Genomic DNA, 22,295 nt, shown 5'->3' with positions numbered 1-22,295 from the left:
AGTACCCGGCCACGTCCACTTGTATTTTTGTCCATCTGATGAGTTAAGCCTTTTTCAACTAATTTTTATAGTTCGTTGTTATATTGTACTGTTATACCACTGTCCCATGTAAGGGGGAGAGTTGGGATCCCGCTAACATGTTTAACCCCGCCACATTATTTATGTATGTGCCTGTCCCAAGTCGGGAACCTGTAATTCAGTGGTTGTCGTTTGTTTATGTGTTGCATATTTGTTTTTCATTCATTTTTTTACATAAATAAGGCCGTTAATTTTCTCGTTTGAATTGTTTTACATTGTCTTATCGTGGCCTTTTATAGCTGACTATGCGGTATGGACTTTGCTCATTGTTGAAGGCCGTACGGTGACCTATAGTTGTTAATGTCTGTGTCAATTTGGTCTTTTGTGGATAGGTGGCTCATTGGCAATCATACCACATCTTCTTTTTTATATATCTTTTTTGCATATACTCCGACGGCGTTAAAAATGAACGATATTCATTTGATACATGTAACAGTAAATTGATGAAAAATACACTGGCTAACAACCGATCAAAACCCTTACATCCCAGCTGCTTTGTTCGAACAGGGGTGATCTGATCCGGATCATCCCTACCATATCACCCCAGTTTGAGTTTCATTGATATGCATGCTTTCATACCTGTCAACCTGTGACGATGAAAATGCAGGTCATGACCTGCATTGAAGAATCAAATCTCAGGTCATAACGCGTACGAACTTTTTCGAGCTGAATTTCAGTATTAATGGTACATTTTCTTATTATGTATATGGAAAATACCAAAACATCAATGCATGTTCACTTGGTTAAGTCATTTTATTCTAATTAATTATTATTTCATTGCACTTTTAAAGATTTCAATAAATGTGTGTAATACAGTTTTATGTTCTTTACTTTTTGTAATTGAGAATTGAATGCTTCTTTTTGTAAATTTATTGGGTGGTAAAAGCGTTGACCGAAGTACATTTTGTATGAAGCGCGGAAGCGCTTCATTCTAAAAATGTACGCACGGTCAACGCTTTTACAACCCTATAAAGTTTCAAAAAGAAGTATTCAATACTTATAATTACATTTTTTTAGCTAAAATCATGAAAACACGATTTTTATCCAGTTTTATTTTATTCACCTGTGCACTTTTTTTGTGAGACCTCGTGTCATCATGCATGATATAAATGTTATTGTCTGATGCAATTGTTTACGGAATAACATGTTAGCCAATCAGAATAACGTATTATAATGAAACTTACATCTAATGTAATTATTTATCATTGATTATCAGATACTGGAATTTTTTTCAATTGTAATTTGAAATGTTTGAGACTTTTGGCTCACACAGCAACTCTGAACAAAGTAGGAAATTAGACTAAGATAAAATATAGTAATACAGTTAAAGGCAGTATAAATGTAAAAAATAATTTTCAACTTTTTTTTTAAAATTGTATAAAAGTATTAAAATAATGAAAAGTTATTTTTCAAAATGTATTTGAATTCTAAATTTTTTATCATTTTATCTTTTTCACCCATAAAACGTAAATATAAGGAATAATTTTGAATGGTGACAAATTAGGGGAAGTAACTCTAACTCTATTTGAAAACAAATGTAGAGCAGTTTAATTACGACCTAAAGCTAAGGTAATTGGTGTTAATTAACAGTGTGTTTGAAACCAAAGCTGTCAAGTAAAGCCATGCACTTAATGGGTCACTTAAATTGACAGTTTACATAGCTAGATGAACTTCCTGTTCATGGAAGTATTACGAATTTCCCGGTATTTCAAAAGAATATTACTTATGAAATCAATCGCAAGGCTAAGAAATACGGGTGAAATCGGGTCATTTTCGGAATTCCCGGGTGATTTCAATGACCCGGCGGGTGTCCCGGGTGATCCCTCCGAATTGTGAAAATCTCGGGTCACACCCGCAGAAAACGGGTCAGTTGACTGGTATGTGCTTTCCTTTGTTCTGTAACATTTTGGCGGGAATGTCAAATCCAATATAAAACTTAAGTATATTTATTTATATTTATTTATATACCGAAAAGACTATCTATCAAAATTCACGTAGAAAAATCCAGTGTATATGCTGGGATTCGAACTCAAGACCTTTAGCATATCAAGTCACGACACATACCACTACACCAGGATGAGTGGATACAAACACACAGTAATTTGACCTACTTAAAGGAAGCAAGATCTTTTTATTCATTTATTAGTAATATATAATAAAATTAACAGTACCAATTTTCTTGCACCAGATGCGCATTTCAACAATACATGTCTATTCAGTGATGCTCGTGGCCAAAATATTCGAAATCCAAGGCTTATAAAGTATATTGTAATGGTTGTGTGGCGTTCTCAACTAGATTTTATGAATTGTAAATGTTTTTTCGTCAAATCTAAAATAGCTGGGATGTAAAATAGTTATCCCACTCAGACTTTTTATTCTTTTTTTTTACATAAATAAGGCCGTTATAGTTTTCTCGTTTGAATTGTTTTACATTGTCTTATATTATCGGGGCCTTTTATAGCTGACTATATGCGGTATGGGCTTTGCTCATTGGTGAAGGCCGTACGGTGGCCTATAGTTATAATGTTTGTGTCATTTTGGTCTTTTGTGGATAGTTGTCTCATTGGCAATCATACCACATCTTCTTTTTTATATTGGTGTGTCAGTGTTAGATCACCCTCTGACCTTCGGTCATCGTTGTGATCTTAGTATACACTGACACACCGCGTCCTTGTGGAATAACTATTAATCATCCCACTCGGACTTGGTGTGTCAGTGTTAGATCACCCTCTGGCCTCCGGCCATCGGTCTGATCTTACACTGACACACCGCGTCCTTGTGGGATAACTATTAAAGGATTCTTACGTAAGGTGTAATTAAGAAAAAAAACCAATTGCATGTCGTCGTAAGTTGGCCATATATTAATCTAAAGTTTCAAATTCTATTAAATGTGTTCTTATGTGGCGCTCAAAAATATCATTTACAAATTTTATCAAATGAAAAGATAGCAACAGTTTCATGATACCATACACACATACAAAAATCACACTTTTTCCTTAGAGAAAACAAATATTGATAAGTTTAACAAAAGGATTTTAATTTAGTAATTTTGCAGAGCAAAAAAAAATGTTTTGTATGTTTATAACATGCATTCTGAGATAAGAGAAAAAATCACAAGGTTTTAATTGCAAGACCGCGCTTTATACCCACGTACACTGTTAGGCCAGAAAACAGGTTATCAGGTTGTCAGTAAGATATTAACTACAAGTTTAAATATAAAAAAAATGTCAAGTGAGAGCAGACAAAATGTCTTCATATTATGTTGAGCAGCTGGTATTTTGAATATCACCTTATGTAAGAATCCTGGATTTTGATTGTCGATAGCCAGCATATGTTTCACCAATTTACTGTTATCAAATGAACATCGTTCATTTTTTTAATGCCGCCGGGGTATTTGCCAAAAGGATATGCCTTTTTACCCTCTCTGCCGTGGTATTTGCCAAAAAATACTCTATTCGACTGGACGCTTGTAACGTCACGGTCATCATGTAAAAAGGGAAACTTCACAAAAAAATCAAAAATTGATACATGTACTATGTTAATTCTGTACAAAAATGCTCAAATTCATAGATATCAAAGTTTTATTCCGCTAGATAAGAGATCACAATCGATTTTAAATTTAGAGTATCAGTTTTCTGCGTTCGGCCATTTTGTCTTATTTCCCGATTGATAACAACGATATGTCTATAAACCACAAAGGAACAAAACTATTCATTTACACAAAATGATAGAACAAAATGATAATGCATCAGTTGCAAAATTAACTTACTATTTTTCAGAACTTTTCCTCTAAGTTAACAAATAGTTTTCATTAGACGTTATACCATGCCAACCATTTCCATCTTTTCATTACATTTTTATCATTAATATTTATACAGTGACAGGATCGTCAGGAATAAGTGCATTTGTCGATTGATTTTAATCATTATCTCAAAATCGAGAACACAGAATCCTCTTTTACAAGAATCCCATTTGGCTTGACTATGTATGAAGATTTTAAAACCAATTATCATGAATAAATGGCCTATGGAGTTTTCTTAAAATCTAAATACTTATACTGCCAAACATACCGTTTTTCTAAAATCATGAATATTTGATAATATAAACTATTAACAAAGACCTCTTAAACAAATTTGAAGTATAATTTCTTTAAGGTGAAAAACTCGCGTTTGCTTATCTTTTGAAACAAAAAGTTTGATCTGTTTGTCCAAAGAATCGTTATACTCTAGAAACCCATATTTTGTTATAATTTCGACCTTATGTATCCTTAAAAGTATTAATAACTTGTAAGTGAAAAAGACAAAATTGTGTCTTTATATCTGTATGTCAAAATGATCGACCTTTGTCTTTATGTCATCAAGTGAAATAGACGTACCTGTGTCTTTATATCATACTGATTTCTTTGTGCTGATGATTCAGCTACAACCAATCCAATGAAAATAAGAACAGTACCAAACATATCGTCAGAATGAAATGTGAAGTTTGATCATCTTATTTATATATATATTGAGAGCCCAGGTGGTCGTGTGGTCTAGCGGGACGGCTGCAGTGCAGGCGATTTGGTGTCACGATATCACAGTAGCATGGGTTCGAATCCCGGCGAGGGAAGAACCAAAAATTTGCGAAAGCAAATTTACAGATCTAACATTGTTGGGTTGATGTTTAGACGAGTTGTATATATATACAACAATTTTTTTTTCTGTGAAGTATTAAATTTATAATAAGATCCATTTTGTTACAACCTGTGATCAATTTTATTTGGCAATCGCCAATGGCAGTCAGCAGGGTTAAAGAACATCAGTTGTTCGACCTGTTAGTCAAATGCGTTTTGTTTAAATATACTTTTCACTCTTTTGGTCTTTTGGAAAATGTTGTTTGTGCTGTTTTTAGACCCTTCTACAACGAAATTTGTTTGACATGCACACGTATAAAAATTGCGGTTTTTATCCAACGCAGTCATAGGTTTGAACGTAGTTTTCAATTTAGACTCGTTTATATTTTTTGTTTGGGCATGTATCATATTTTCCCTCCGGTTTATATGATCCGTTCATCCTATATATTGACTCTTAAAATTCAAGAGTTAATAAAAAATTGAGGGTACGTTCTCTAAAAATGAGGGTGCTTTTTATATGGCCTTCCAAATACCGTTTCGATCCCTAACATCACTGAAGAGACATTTATTGTCGAAATCCGGATATGGTGTACTAAAGAAATATTGACACCGAATGTTTGTGGCACAACATCCTGTCCACAAGTTAACAATTTTTTTTTCTGTGACGTATTAAATTTATAATAAGATCCATTTTGTTACAACCTGTGATCAATTTTATTTGGCAATCGCCAATGGCAGTCAGCAGGGTTAAAGAACATCAGTTGTTCGACCTGTTAGTCAAATGCGTTTTGTTTAAATATACTTTTCACTCTTTTGGTCTTTTGGAAAATGTTGTTTGTGCTGTTTTTAGACCCTTCTACAACGAAATTTGTTTGACATGCACACGTATAAAAATTGCGGTTTTTATCCAACGCAGTCATAGGTTTGAACGTAGTTTTCAATTTAGACTCGTTTATATATATATATATATATATATATATAAGTACGTCTGAGACAGTGACAACCCTACAACAGATGTATCCATCGGATCGCCATCAATGATGGTGATACATGGCTGTGTACATAATGTATATACAACTCGTCTAAACATCAACCCAACAATGTTAGATCTGTAAATTTGCTTTAAAGGACGTTGTTCTCTTGATTTGTGTCTTGTAAAGTTTACTTCGAACAGTGTAGTTTGATATCAAATTGAAATGTTTACACCAACTGATCATTTTATGCAAGATTTACCAGTTCTGTCAAATGAAATGTCAAGAGCTGTGAACCCGCCTTAGCACTCTCATCACTTAAACATATCCTTTGTAGGTTTGAATGTTTTGAATACAATCTGATGTGAATTTTTCGTTGATACAAATTTCACACGTTTTTGCATCCTAATGAAGTTATTTTGGTGTTGTGTACCTCACAAGTTTTATCAAATACTGATATGGATATGCACAAATGCGACATTGTATCTTTACATAAGCTTTGGATTTCAAATATTTTGGCCACGAGCATCACTGAAGAGACATGTATTGTCGAAATACGCATCTGGTGCAAGAAAATTTGTACCGTAAATTTTATTGTATCTGTGTTCATGTTAGTGCAATAATTAAGCAATGAGTATTGTTTAGTATAGAAATGAAATTTGGAGTCCTAGAAACTTGTACTGAAACGTCATATCTAGAACCTTCAAACTGTTTTTGTTTTCTTCAAAGAAAAATGAAGAAAAACACACAAAAATACCGTATAGTTTTTAGAAGATCGGTGTCATCTTGTTGGCAAAATTTATTTGAAAGAAATATAGGGTACCTTTTCTTTTTGTTATTATTATATTATACAACTATAGGGTTTCTTTTCTTTTTGTTATTATCATATTGTACAACATTATACATTTTAAGTAATCGAATTTGCTACACATTCAAACGTTAATTTCGACTGGTATAAAGTAATCCTTATTTTAATTATCAATATCAAACCATGTAAGAACGTTTGTTTTGGAGTCATGGATTCTGCTTCGATATTAGTTGAATATTTGAAGTATAAAACAACCAAATAACTTTGATATTTGCAGACCTATTGCTACAGGTAGTAAACAAAACCGACGAACCCTTGTTTTCATCCTGTAATTCTTACCCAATTTCATGAAACACCTTGCTTCCAAATTGGAAGAAACAAATTAATTTAACTGACCATTTAAAACAGCAACGCAACAAGACTTAGGTGACAAAACGTGGTTTTAAAACACAATTGAGACCATGACACAAGGAATGAACCAATGCAAAGTGATCAATAATGAGGCACAATGTATAAATGTATGTTCTTAGTCAGTTGAAAATGCATTCAGGACTATTTTAAACCCAGAATAATGAAGGTTGATTATAACTTCAATGTATAAATAAGAAAGGAAATAGTAATATATGTATTAATATAGATCTTTTAATGTAAACGTCATATTTACATCAATATATCTATTTAATATTTCCTCGTGTTTTACAAATTATAAATCTGTGTGTGTGATCATAAAACACTGCCCATCTTCTTCTCATTGAATTCCGTCTGTATGGCAAATCACATTTGCGTCTGCTTGGATTGTACACATTGCTTAAGTCATTGAGTCCAGGAACATACCAACTTGACCATCTTCCATTGAACCATTTAATTTGATAAGCAATAATTCTTCCTTTTTCGATCAACAAATCAGCCATATCTAATCCTGCAACCCATCTGCAGTCTCTTGTTGCAGGTCGTTCAATCTGTGTACACAAGGCCTGCCGAAATAAAATACTTAATTGTAGACAACAGCAGTTTAACGATTACAAATCTCATCAATTTATGAAAAACATATCTAAGAAGTTAACAAAAAAGGACAAAATATCAAGGAAAATAACTAAGAATATATTGATGTGTATTTGTCCGAGCGATACAATTAACAGTCTGTTTGTCGTGTAACGTCTCTGTAGTTTTAAAAAACAAGAGCAATATAAGACAAAAACAACTATCAGTTGCTTTTAGATAATAAAAAAAAGATACTGACCTGTGTGTTTATATCATACTGAACAGTTTGTGCAAAGGATCCAGCTACAGCGAGTCCAAGGAAAACAAGGATAGAAACACACATTTCGTCGTTGAAATATGAATACTTTTCATCCCTTATATATATATATAAATGAAGAAAAAAAGCGTACAAGATAGATTATTTATTTAGCATATTAAGTATCAAACAAAACAACAGCATGTCACTGCAATTAATTACTTAATTTGATTTTCTTTCATATTAAATTGTTTAAAAGAAAATGATGCAACAGTTTTTGTAATAATACATCTATTTAAGTTCAAAGGTAAATGGAAAATCTGCAATTAGATTTGCAAATAGGCTACAAATAAGAAAAACGTCGTCCATTAATAAATGTATTACAAGATAATGCTATTTTATTAGTTTCTTTATTAATATACGTTTATAATAACAAGTTTTTATAATGCAGAATAACATATTGTATAATTCTGCTTAGTAACACAAACGATGAGAATACAAAACTACACTAAGTACTACAAGGAACGACTTAGTAATAGCTTTACTGAAGCGACATCCTTGCAACAGTTAGATTCAGGCTAAACGGAACCAGTACATGTATCGCGAGACATGAATTAACACACATCTGTTTAATGTTTAATGTATATTTTTTATTAAAATTTAAATATAAAATGTTTATATGATACTTATGAAAAAGACAAAACAGGGTAAAGTTGGTAACCTTTATTTGTATCTTCTTAGTCGATTGACGATATTTCGACATCGAATAATTATATGACGTGAATGTTTCATTAATCACAGAATCCATTTTTAGGCAAAAACATAACAAACAAATAACTATTGTGGAAATAACGGCCACAGTTCACTTAGAATGACGAGGTCTGACATGATTACAGAATGCCGACATGCTAGTTTTAACTGACAAATCTGTGCACCATTGGTAGCAATGGATGCTCAAGTTCCTCCAGGTTAAATTCTAAAGAGAACGAGGGTTATGATCCCCAAATACGTCGGGTCTTATTCGCATCACCCCCAGGTTTCAGGGGAGTAAAGATTAACATTTTTTATATTATAAAACACTGAATACATAGGCCATACTATGTATCATTAACAGTCAAGCTCGAACTGGTACCAATTCAGAACCGGCCACTCAGGGTAGACATAAGATGGTCTCAACAGAACTTCCTGCGGTACCGCAGGAAAGTAAAAACCTAATATGATCCGACGTACAATTACGGGAAACGATCATAACCCCTTAATCTTGCCAGATCCCGACATCCTTTTTGACTGTGACGAATGATTTTATTACATAACAATGAACAATTAGAATCGAGTAATTAAAATAAAAGCTGCATGATTTTTATCCAAATAAAGTCAAAAGTTAAATGCATCTAGGCGAAGAACTAATACCAGGTATTGGTAATTCCATTTTCACACGGAATGTGTCTAAATATTTAGATAAAGGTGGTAGCCATTCATGAAAATTAGCATTGACATAATAATTATAGTTCTCGAACGTATGATTCAGCTAGCAAATCCATCGGCTTGATTGTCTCCTCTTTTTTGTCCAAAAAGTTATGGATCCGGCATGTTCTGGTCATTCTGAAAAGATAAATAAAACAGCAGCAGACACAAGAATTGTTATTAGATGGCAGATTGCAAGGGGAGGTGGGTGGGTTTTTGAAACTTTTACATATCTACAAGATTGGCTAGTGCAATGTAATGCTGACGAGTCATGTGACGTTGATTGGCTGGAAACAAGAACCGGATCCGAATGAGGCAATAATCATTTCTCTTTAATTAAATTGGTTTATCTTATAAAAGCGATAAACCGTATTAATCACAGAATCCATTTTTAGGCAAAAACATAACAAACAAATAACTATTGTGGAAATAACGGCCACAGTTCACTTAGAATGACGAGGTCTGACATGATTACAGAATGCCGACATGCTAGTTTTAACTGACAAATCTGTGCACCATTGGTAGCAATGGATGCTCAAGTTCCTCCAGGTTAAATTCTAAAGAGAACGAGGGTTATGATCCCCAAATACGTCGGGTCTTATTTGAATCACCCCCTGGTTTCAGGGGAGTAAAGATTAACATTTTTTATATTATAAAACACTGAATACATAGGCCATACTATGTATCATAGCAGTCAAGCTCGAACTGGTACCAATTCAGAACCGGCCACTCAAGGTAGACATGAGATGGTCTCAACAGAACTTCCTGCGGTACCGCAGGAAAGTAAAAACCTAATATGATCCGACGTACAATTACGGGAAACGATCATAACCCCTTAATCTTGCCACTTGAGTGTGTCTATACACACTCACCAGAATCCCCCCCCCCCCTTTTTTCCTACAACCTAAAGGTCCATTTAGGTGAACTAGCTAAGAAGGCATTATTCTTTGTTAATATGTTTGAATCTTAGACAATCATATTTTTCCTTTTGTAATAGCTTTGTTATAAAGGTGCTGTTTTTGAAGATATCACTTCTTTCGTTGTATTATCCATGTTATATATATATATATTCTGTGACGTATTAAATTTATATTAGGATCCATTTTGTTACACCTTGTGATCAATTTTATTTGGCAATCGTCAATGGCAGTCAGCAGGGTTAAAGAACATCAGTTGTTCGACCTGTTAGTCAAATGCGTTTTGTTTAAATATACTTTTTCACTCTTTTGGGAAATGTTGTTTGTGCTGTTTTTAGACCCTTCTACAACGAAATTTGTTTGACATGCACACGTATAAAAATTGCGGTTTTTATCCAACGCAGTCATAGGTTTGAACGTAGTTTTCAATTTAGACTCGTTTATATATATATATATATATATATATATTTATCATCATAAAACGCATTATTTTAGCAGTAATACATCCACTGATAAACCGATCATGAATTACCAATGGGTTTACTAAAAGAGTTATCTCGCCATAACCGGCTTAGTTGAACAAAATGTATTCTAAAGCACATATGTTTGGAACTTGTTAAATATTTCTAAGAGATATAATGCGATAAATCAGGAAGTTTCTTCATAAAAATAAACAGTATAATCAATAAAACTGAACATCTGTGTACACATTCGGAGATTTGGGTAATAACTAGACTGATTGGTCACTGCAAAAGTACAATGCAAGATGGTGGTATGCCATAAATCTACTCAATTGCTTTGTTAATCTGTAATATGCACTAATATTATTTTTCCATTTTCAATTTTATTGTCCTCTACAAAGTTTACGAAAATACATTACCTGTATATATAATAAGTGCACAGGCACTTGTCTCAAAAAAAAAATTCCTATATACCTTAATATAACACAAGGTACTTAACTAAATTTTTTGAAAAATGACACCCAGTCCCGAATTCACGTTATTTTTTTATTTCTCGGTTGTCAAACCTACTTAAAGTTAATATGCCGTAAATTTAAATTGATTTATCTACACAATGGTATATGACACGACTATCATTGTTGTCGGGATCATTGGTAGCAGGCCTCAGAAGTCGGTCAACGGGATGTTTTTTGCATTCGTCTCAATTTTTGGCAACACCCAGCCCGCAGTGATTGAATTATTATAAAAAAATATTAAAATAAAAACTGTTAGCTTCCCTCTGACTATGAATTATTACCTTTATTGTAAATTCTTTACAGATTATGTGAAACAAACCCAAATAACTTTGTTATGAAACACACGTGTACACAACGACACTAATGTAGAGTTATAAATTGACCAAAATTTCCCACATTTATTTTTAGCCAGACGATTGACCAATGAGAAACCAGTATAAAATTACATGCGGACCGGGTGTTGCCAAAAATTGAGACGAATGCAAAAAAACATCCCGTTGACCGACTTCTGAGGCCTGCTACTAATGATCCCGACAACAGTGATAGTCGTGTCATATACCATTGTGTAGATAAATCAATTTAGATTTACGGCATATTAACTTTAAGAAGGTTTGAAAACCGAGAAATAAAAAAATGACGTGAATTCGGGACTGGGTGTCATTTTCAAAAAATTTAGTTAAGTACCTTGTGTTATATTAAGGTATATAGGAATTTTTTTTTTTGAGACAAGTGCCTGTGAATAAGTGCTATCCTAGGCACTCCTTCAAAGTCGTGTACATTTGTATAGGCTAATCTATATATTAATTTTAAACAAGTAACGTGACCAATATTTTAGAAACCAAGGGAGTAGAACGTAAACAAAAAAAAAAAAAAAAAAAATCATATCAATCAATACATAGAAAGTACCTCATATCCTGTACTTACATGACTAAATTGGCGATCACATGCATTCCTAGTAGTACTTAAAATTCGGATACAGCTAAGCAGTATGTGTCGCTTTTTTGGAAAGTTCAAACTTGAATAGTTTTACGTCGAATATATTTTGTGACCTAAAAGAACTAGGCGTTTCCTGTACTAAATTGGCTACCCCATGCATGCATTCCTAGAAGTACTTAAAATTCGAATACATGTTTTTGGAAAGTTCTATCTTGAATAGTTTTGCGTCGAATATATTTTGTGACCTAAAAGAACGAGGTGCTAGAGTAAAATTCCATGGTATTACTTTAAGTAATGGATAGTTGACAGTAACTTATTTACCGCATATCTGTTTTGTTTCTAAAAATAGATGTGGGGAAGCCCATAGTTCGTGCCGACATGTAAAATAAATATGATAGTAAAATACAAACGTATTAAAACATCAATGTTCACATATCTGAGTTAGATAAGACAATCAAAAATAATCTTTTTGAAACTTTTACATATCTACAAGATTGGCTAGTGCAATGTAATGCTGACGAGTCATGTGACGTTGATTGGCGGGAAACAAGAACCGGATCCGAATGAGGCAATAATCATTTCTCTTTAATTAAATTGGTTTATCTTATAAAAGCGATAAACCGTATTATAAAACGTTGTTGTGTCATTCTGAAATTAAACTTCGATTGATGATAAATAAATCAACAATAACTCAAAATTGAAAGCAATGTATCACTTACATTTTATGAAAATCTTTGAATGAAATCTTTCAAAATCTAGAAACCCTTTCATAACGATTTAAATGTTGTAAGCAAATCGATTCCGGTTAAATGATGCAAGAGTTATAATAGGGTCACAAACATATTTGGTAAACATCAGTCAAAAGCTTTCATTGGTGGAAAAAAACTACAAAAAAAATATATAAAAAGCGGAGTTTCATCGCATGGTAATATCAGATTATTACATGTCATTTTTCATATCGCATGTATTATCAGCCCTATGACTAATATCAGCCCAAGAGCCACATGGCTCGAGGGCTGATATTGACAGAGGGCTGATAATACATGCGATATGAAAAATGACATGTTATGATCTTTTTATCATATGCTTCAACAGTAAAGAAAAATAACAGATTAATGTATTGATCCTTTTACGTGGTTCCCGAAGTTTAAAGAGTAAAAACGTTCACGGACGTCGGACCCAAAATTTGATACATTCAATATGAAATTTTTCTATCATATGCCTCAACAGAGAGAGAAAAAAAAACAAGTTTAATATAAACGAATCGACAAATAAACATAATTCAACAATATACATAATTATGAACATTGTTTGGAAAAGTCATTTTTGTTTGTTTTTTCTTATTATTTTTATTATTTTACACGATATCCTTTCCATAATAATTGTTTTGTACACTACTTTGAATGTTTTCACTGAAAACGTAGCATTGAAGTGTATTTTCCGGAATTTGCCGAGTATCACCGGAATGCCATGTGATAACGTTACGGAAAGGCATGTGATAACAATCGAAGCATGTGATAAACTTTTCATATCAGCCCGCTAAGCACCAATTCGAAAAATATGAAATTTACGTCAATTTAATGCTATTATCATACGGTAAAATTTATATGTTATTTAGTCTAAGTGTATGATAAACGTATTTATTTTACGTTTTCACTACCAACTAAAGAACAGAGTGGTTAATAGATAAAAAAAAATTGGTGAGTTTTTGAATACCTTACATTAATCAAATGGAAATATGTGTATCAGTAAAATACCATTTTGGAATTCATTTGGTTGTAAAAGATTTATTTATGTTAGACTTTTATTACGCTTTTTTCTCTGATTTTTTATTAGTAACTTTAAAAAAAAATTAAGAAAAGATAAGATTTTTTTTTTCAATTTTCAGTTAAGTTAAACATTAGGCAGCTGTATGCATAACTATGGACTTTTGTGTTGCTAATTTGACTCAATTGCTGTAAATTGACCTTAATATCGAAACCATCTAAATTTATTTAGATCAAGTTTTGGTAAACGTATTAAGCATTGCCTGTATCTCGAAATTCATTTTCATTTAAGCAATTTGCGTATATAAAGCTGAATGTCTCTTTTAGTTTATTATTGTTTATAATACATCTCTGTTTGTGTTTGATCGTGTTTGTATTGGAGCGTTCCTGGTCAAGGTATATACAGAAAATCACCTCGGGGGGGGGGGGGGGGGGGGGGCACGAAAAATATCCATTTAAAAATGAGATACACAATTAATGTCGTATTATTACCAAATGAAACTATCAACCGTAATTCAAATGAAGTGGATGTAGGTCATAATAAGTTATAGCTTGACACCTGGAAGGACCGTATCATTACGTACTAACTGTACATGTGATTTTGTGTTGCCTCAAATGATTTGAACTGTTAATGAAATTAAACATTACAGCAGTAGATACGGTTATTTTAAATGTTGAAATGATTTATAAGTTCTTGCCTAAAGTCCTGTGGGAAATATCTAATGCTTATTTCGACGAAAGAATGTTGGCTACATGTATCGATTAAAAATATGATAAAATATTATTCTTTATAACTTATAAAACTAACACAACGATTTTGTTGGGTACAAGAGATCAACTCCGGTTTTTGGTGGGTTCGTTTTGCTTAGTCTTTAGTTTACTATGTTATGTTTTGTATACTATTGGTTTTTTTTTCTTTTTTCCCTTGACATTTGTCATTTCATTTTTGAATGATTAGTTTAACTGATGTTTTTTATTTAAATGTCTCTTTGGAATCTTGAACACGAAGAGTGTTTTATTCCTCAAAGTAAGAAGAAACCTGAAACAATGTCTATGTTAGAAATAGAGAGAGATAACTGCGAGTACTCACCGATCTGTTCATTGTGTCTTTTTGTGCCACGTCCACTTTTATTTTTTGTCAATCTGATGAGTTAAGCCTTTACAACTGATTTTTATAGTTCGTTTCTTATGTTGTACTGTTATACCACTGTCCCAGGTTAGGGGGTGGTTTCGGATCCCGCTAACATGTTTAACCCCGCCACATTATTGATCTATGTGCTTGTCCCAAGTCAGCAGCCTGTAATTCAATGGTTGTCGTTTGTTTATGTGTTACATGTTTGTTTTTCGTTCATTTTTTTACATAAATAAGGCCGTTAGCTTTCTCGTTTGAATTGTTTTACATTGTCTTATCGGGGCCTTTTATATCTGACTATGCGATATGGGCTTTGCTCATTGTTGAAGGCCGTACAGTGACCTATAGTTGTTAATGTTTGTGTCATTTTGGTCTTTTGTGGAAAGTTGGCTAATTGGCAATCATACCACATCTTCTTTTTTATAAAGTATGTGCCAATTGAGTATAAAAAATACAAAAAACCAAGAATATCAAAAGAAAAACAAAAAAGAAGTCAAAGATACAATCAGTTCACAAAAACCACAATAAAACATTAACTGCGCAACAGTAATCTCATTAGAGTCTGGGATGCCCTTGAAGGGTTATAAGATATTACTCTACAAGTGACGCACTTTTGCTACTCTGCATTGGTGAGTTACACTAAGGGATCAGGCATCACGTCATAGTGGATTTTAATTGACTCTGATCAATTCTTAAAAAAATCAGCAAATGTTTCACTGAAAGCATTAAATACTATGCGTAGCAATGGTCGTGGTTTGAGGAAAATTTGCAGTTTTGTGGATATACGATTTCGTGGTTTTGACGAAATATGCATATATTTATAGAGAAAATTTGTAGTTTGTTGAATATTAGAATTTGTGGTTCCCCTGTTATTTTATATCCAACTATTACCACATGTAATAAAAACACATATCTTAACGAGTTACTTTTATAGTATTTGTAGATCTGACGAATGTTCTACTTTGTTAAGAGATTAAATATATCTTTGTATTTATATTTTATATTTCTCTGTAAACTTGTAGTTATTTTTGAGAGAAAAAGAATCTATTCAGTTTCTATCGGTATAAAACCATTGCAATCAATTTGTAAACTAAACAAGAAAATATTAGTTGAACAACTTTAAGTAGGAAGGAATAAAACTCCAACTATCACATGCCTCGTTTAAATGTGTCTTTTATACAAGTGAATCATTTACGTAGTGTTTCATCGATATGAGATTTCGGGTCGTTGTGTGTGTGTTTGTTTTTGGTAATCTACCACCAAGATCATAGGATTAGAAAACAAATAATAAAATACAAAAATTTATAAACAAGTGAAAAGAAATCAAGTATCGATATGTATTCTTCGTTTTTATTTCTGCGTTCTATATATGTGATCAAAAATATACTCTTATTTAAACTAATATATAGACTAAACAGTTCCACGTTTTCGCCTTTGTTATAACTCGATATCACGTGGTTTACAAATTATAAATTCATGTTTATGGTCATTAAACATTGCCCATCTTCTGCGCATTGTCTTGTTGCGGTATGGTAGTCCACAGTTAACAATTCCTGTAGGATTATAAACAGTGTCCAAGTCGTTCAATCCAGGAACGTACCATCCCGACGATCCTCCACCAAACCAAAATATTTTATATGCAATAATTCTTCCATTTTCAATGACTTGGTCGGCCATATCTAACCCCGCTACCCATCTGCAGTCTTCAGTAGGACCTCGTTGTACCAACGTACAATTTGCCTGAAAAAAAGACTTGCGTGCTATACTTCTCCGAGGAAGTTCAATTACTGGTACATATCTATACATGCCTTTTTTTGTTTTTTTGCATTCTGAGTATGTAAATTGACCGGATTTAAACAATACCATACGTCATATCGAGTTACTGGACGTCAGATTACATATTTACAAATAATTTGCTTGATGACATAATCTGACTGTGATGACATTAAAATGTATCTTAAGTTAAATCAGTAACAATTTTTGACAATCTTGCGATTTCGTTAACAGTTTGAGTAACATAGAGCATGCATTTCTTATCATGATGTTCTTAATATGTGATTGCTGATTACAAGGAATCTTTAAAATCAAAAGTTCCATGTACCAACACAACGTATGCAACATATTTAAAAGCAGGGCAAGTTTACATTTTTGAAACACCTTGCATCAATCGAAGGTTTCAGTGGGTTTTTTTGTTGCCTCTCATTCTTTAGTTTTTAATGTTGTGATTTGTTTACTGTTTGTCTGGAGGAGGCATTTAATGTTTTACCATTCAATTTTAAGTTTGTTTTTTACTTATGAATTTGTATACCCTTCATGCATCTTTTTATACACCTGATCACCATAAAACTATTGGTGAAGTATCCTAATGTTAGTAGCAAAGCTATTAAAAGAATCTTAATTGAGAGTTGAAAGTTGTATCAATTTTGTAATACATGTATTTATTTCGTAAAGAGCGTCATTTACTAGAAAGATATGATAATTCTGTATAAACACCTGTTATTATAAAGAAATAAGAAGATTTGTTATGATTAACAGAGAGACAACTCTCCATCGGTCACCACAATGACGTAGAAGCTAGAAACTATAGATCCCCGTACAGCCTTTATCAAAGAGCAAAACTCGTACCGCCCTAATAGCTTTTAGTAAAAGGCCAAGAAATGAAAAATGTTCAACAGGTTAAAGGAGAAAATTAACAGTGAAGTTTATGTACAAAACAATAAACAATGATTGAATATGATAAACATTAACAAACGACAACCGATGAATTAAATTCTCCTGACCTGGGACAGGCATATACATTACGTGTTAGGGTTAGGCTTGTTTGCGTTTACTTAACCCTCTACTTACAAAGAACACAGTACAGAAATAGTAATAACCTTTAGAAAGTCAGTTGGAAAGCCCATCTAAACGACACAAAGCACAAAAACAACTGAAAAAACAATTTAGACATAATGAACAGATTGAAGATATTGCATGACGGTTCAAAACCAATAAAAAACTAATAAATACTCATGTATCTTCAACCTGTTGTAAAAAAATTAAAAAGTGGTATAATAACCAATGAGAAAACTGTCCACCAAAGTTAAAGTAAAGCAGGTGTTAGAAAATGTAGTCAATTGTAAAAACTATGTCCTTTAATTATGAGAAAACCCCATGCGGTATACTAGTAGTCTGCTATAATAGGCATCGACATGAAAATGTAAAACACTTTATTTTCAATTAAAATTTGTATTGTCTAAACTATATGTACAAAAAAGAAGATGTGGTATGATTTCCAAAAAGACAACTTTCCACAAGAGACCAAATGACACGGAAATTAACATCTACATCATGTACATGTATAGGTCATCGTGGACAATAACTGGATTCATATATAAAAATGGTACATCTAAAAACGTGAAAAACTTACGAGAGATTCATCCATTGGAGAACAAGTGATCATTGATGGTGATACACAACTGAAATTATAATTCCTCAAAATATAGCCACAACACTGATAAATAGGACTGCAGTTTTTTTTATAAGATCAATATTTGATAAATAAAATAAAGTGGTACTTGTTTACAAGTTAGACAATTTTTCACCGAAAACACTATGGCATAGAAGTTAGCAACTGAACTGGCAACTTGAATAAGATAACTTGATCCCAGCAGTCTACGAACTTACAATGTAATTGTGGTCACTTAACATTATAAAAAAAAATTGAGAACAGAAATGGGGAATATGTCAACAAGACAACAACCCGACCAAAGAGCAGACTTCTGTTTATTATTTAAACATATAGTTAAATTTAATTCTACCTAAAGATATATATCAAATTATCATCTTGGTATATTATATACCTATGCCCAACCTACTGATGCAGATCTTACAGATTCACAGCAAATACACATATGATGTTGAATCGTCGACCAATACTGGACACATTGACGTAAAGAAATCTTTAGAACCAGGCGAATTAAACTGTTCTTGATAATACTTAACTTACCTGAGTATTAATGTCATAGATGATAGTTTGCGCTGACGCCACCGCCACAATAAACCCAAAAGAGATAATGTTTATCAACATATTTCTTTCACAAAATAAAGAATATTAACTTGCAAAAGTCGTGGTTTATTTATATTGTAAACAAAACAGGATGCGTGAAATGAATAATGTCTTAAACTTTGTATCTCGTATTCCAGATCCTGACAATATTGTCAGAAATACTGTTTGTGACTGCATAATAAATGTATTTATATTATTTATAGTGATATACTAAGCAGAAATTTTAAGGGACTTTTTGTAAGTGGGATTATGAATTAATAATTAATTCATCTATCATTAACAAAATATAACAGACATACACCATGCACATGTATTATATGGCAATGTATTAATAATAAATCATGCATGTAAGTGAATGTTTAAAAAGCACTATTTTCATCTACATGTACCCGACTTTCACTGATATTAATAATTTTATTAATGCACGTCTATTTTGACATGAATTATCGTTAATATTGTTATATGTTGATAAATCATATTGTTAACAATACTTTAAATGTTTTGAATTACTAAGAATGTTCTACTGTGCACAACATTAGATAACCGTAACTATATTTGGCCAAACCTTCGGAAATTGTGGCTCTCAATGCCCTTAAAATTCGAACTTCATTTTGCTTAACGCGATCGTTTTGAAGTTCAAACGCGCGACTGGCTTGGAAAATAATAATCCTGCTATCCTTGATATCAAAGCAATTGAAACATACAGAACAAAGTCGGTAACTGTAAAATAATTATTAAGTATTGCAGAATGAATAAGGAACTCATTCAAGACGCATGTGTGATGTGATATTCTGATTTGGGAACAAAATATGAATATTTTTTTAATATATTGGTTGACGTAAATACCCAGCGTTTCTTTAAGATTAACTTTTTTCTTAGCTTGTTTCCCTTATTTGGTCAATTACCATAAAATCACATAATCACAAAAAACGTCAGTAGCCTTCAAACAAGAACAAATAAACAAAATATAAATAAAAAGTAAAATTTTAAACAATTTGCATTTTTAATGTAACTTGACATTAATTTCGATGTTAAAATTCATTAGTATAAACACAGGTGCAAACATTATTTATCTTGAAATTTATCTGTTTTTTACATTTACACATTAGAAATAACTATATGTTTATGACATTTACTTCATTAGAAGAATAACTGTTAAACATAAGCTAACCTCAAATTATACATCATGATTTTACACGTATAATTCCATAATTATTTTTTATTTTATAAAGCATGGGCGGTGGTACCTCCAAATTCGGAGCTATTATGTCATTTTAAGTGATTGCAGACAACAGATTTCTGATTCACCACCTCCCCCCCACCAAAAAAAAATCAAAAATCAAATCAAATGGGTCATAAGATCAACGAGCCAAGTTCTTCAAATAATTCTGTCAAACCAATATCATAAGGATCATAAGTGCTACGGTTTCGCAGCTAGGATGATGGTTGTATTTCCTTAATAAGGGAAAATGTTTTGTACTAGTTTTATTTTGTTACAAAAAAAACCATCCCCATACAGTTCAAACAAATATTGAGATCATTTTCCGGAAGCTACTGAATTGTTCATTTTTAATTCGATTTAGATCTATCAAAAAAAATATATACATGTAATACTAACTCAACGAGATTTGCAAATATAATTTTTATTCTAAACTCGAGCGCATTCAAGACCGAAAATAATGTTTTTGATTGATAAGAGATGTGTTATTCATACACTTAAAAGATTATTGCACTGTTTCTTTCATTGGCTGTTTTTTTTTCAATTTTCAGACAAACTAATAATTTCAATGTGATTCCACAACCTGTTTGTATTTTTTATATCATTTCAAAATAGAATGGGATATTCTGATTGTTTCACAGATCAAAATGACAATAAGATATTGAATTTGAATAGAAAGAAAAGTAAAGTGCTACAATGATAATATCACAGTGCTACGGTTTTTTTTTATCGAAAGTATAATGTTTCTTCTAAAACAACAAAACGAAACATTTTCCATTTAAAAAATAATTTATTGAATATAATTCTATTGTTTTCAAAATGGTTTCCCCTTATTATATCATTTAGCAAAATAACTAATTAAAACCTCAAAAACTCAAACCGCAAATGACTTATAGTTTGAGAAACAAATGTACTATTTGCAGTCAATGTAATGTATACCATACACTCATGGTTCTACAAGTGTATGCAGAGTATTTTACCTTTCATGCATATGATAAAGGTTTATCTTCGATATTAACAAATTTGCAAGTACTTTGCTTTAGACTCCCCTGACAAGATATAGTATTTCGAATGTCCGTATGAAACGTTAGCGTTAACATATGTTTTATTTAGACTTATACAAGAGAGAGTAGTTAAAAAAATTTAAAAAAAATATAATGAGAGCGGATAGATACAAAGAATTATATATCAGTGATTTCATTGACATCATATGATGAACAATCGACAAAACGCGCGTGTGGCGTACAAATGTGAAATATGGGATCTATTTTATCCTGTCCTCACATGTATATTTTGCATTCGAGCGTTTATTATAAATATCCTTTTATGTGTAAAAAATTTGGCATGTTCAGATTTGTTGAGTAAGCCCTAATCACAACAAAACCACTACGCATCTTTGCAGCGCTACGACATGGAATTATACCGTAGTGCTGTCGTGTGTCGTGTGTCGTGGGACGACAATTGGACATGCACCTTTTTTGCTCTACGTTTTTTTGTCGTGTCACTGTCTTGTGGCTGTCGTGAAAGTGTCTTACCGATCCGCGACAATACAATTACGCTTTTTTTTTCTGTCATGTACCCATCGTAGACATGTTGTAGCTGATGTGACCAATCGAAATATTTTTTTGACATTTTGCACGACAGTGCCACGACAACTATTTTATAGATCTTCCGCGACAAAAAAACGTACGATCTGTGGTGATTGGGGCTTAACTGATCACTAAAAGTATTTCATAAGGCACAGTAGTTGACCTTACTTTGCTTATGTGGTTCAAAAATGTTTCTCGTTTCTCGTTTTAATATAGATTAATCCGTTTGTTTTCCTGTTTGAATAGTTTTACATTTTTGGGGCCCTTTATAGCTCTTACTGTACAGTGTGAGCTAAGGATCCGTATTGGAGACCATACTTTGTGATTGTAAATGTGACTTGGATGGTCAGTTGTCTCACTGGCACTCATACTTTTTGTATCACATCTTCTTATATCGATTTGATGAAGATATATGATTCCGGGGAAAAGACAATTATGAGATAATCAATAATTGATCTCAAACAACAATGTCGTAGATATCGAAAACTTATAAAGCAAGAATAATGTTTCATGACACATGGCTTATAAATGTAAATAGGCAG

The 22,295-nt window shown here is 32.4% G+C and overlaps 2 protein-coding genes across 3 annotated transcripts in view; one reads left to right on the top strand and one right to left on the bottom strand.

Moving 5' to 3' along the window:
- The window catches only part of LOC134727690 (sodium-dependent serotonin transporter-like), a 36,819-nt gene that overhangs the window by 2,195 nt on the left and 12,329 nt on the right, over positions 1 to 22,295 (top strand). The gene's annotated exons all lie outside the window — the stretch shown is intronic.
- Positions 7,130 to 19,101, bottom strand: LOC134680982 (uncharacterized). Of its 2 annotated transcripts, none has more exons than XM_063540308.1 (2): positions 18,886 to 19,101; positions 7,130 to 7,443 (listed from the first exon to the last, which is right to left on the bottom strand). In XM_063540308.1, exons 1-2 carry the CDS (start codon positions 18,964 to 18,966, stop codon positions 7,144 to 7,146), a joined length of 381 nt encoding a protein of 126 aa, XP_063396378.1. In that variant the 5' UTR covers positions 18,967 to 19,101; the 3' UTR covers positions 7,130 to 7,143. The 2 variants fall into 2 exon arrangements, 1 of the variants encoding a protein (XP_063396378.1); XR_010100545.1 differs by lacking the exon at positions 7,130 to 7,443 and adding an exon at positions 16,226 to 16,637.

Source organism: Mytilus trossulus, chromosome 8 (assembly GCF_036588685.1).
Source record: "Mytilus trossulus isolate FHL-02 chromosome 8, PNRI_Mtr1.1.1.hap1, whole genome shotgun sequence".
Taxonomy (NCBI): Eukaryota; Metazoa; Mollusca; class Bivalvia; order Mytilida; family Mytilidae; genus Mytilus; species Mytilus trossulus.
Note: the sequence above shows the minus strand (reverse complement) of the source record. Positions and strands in the feature narration are given on the sequence as shown.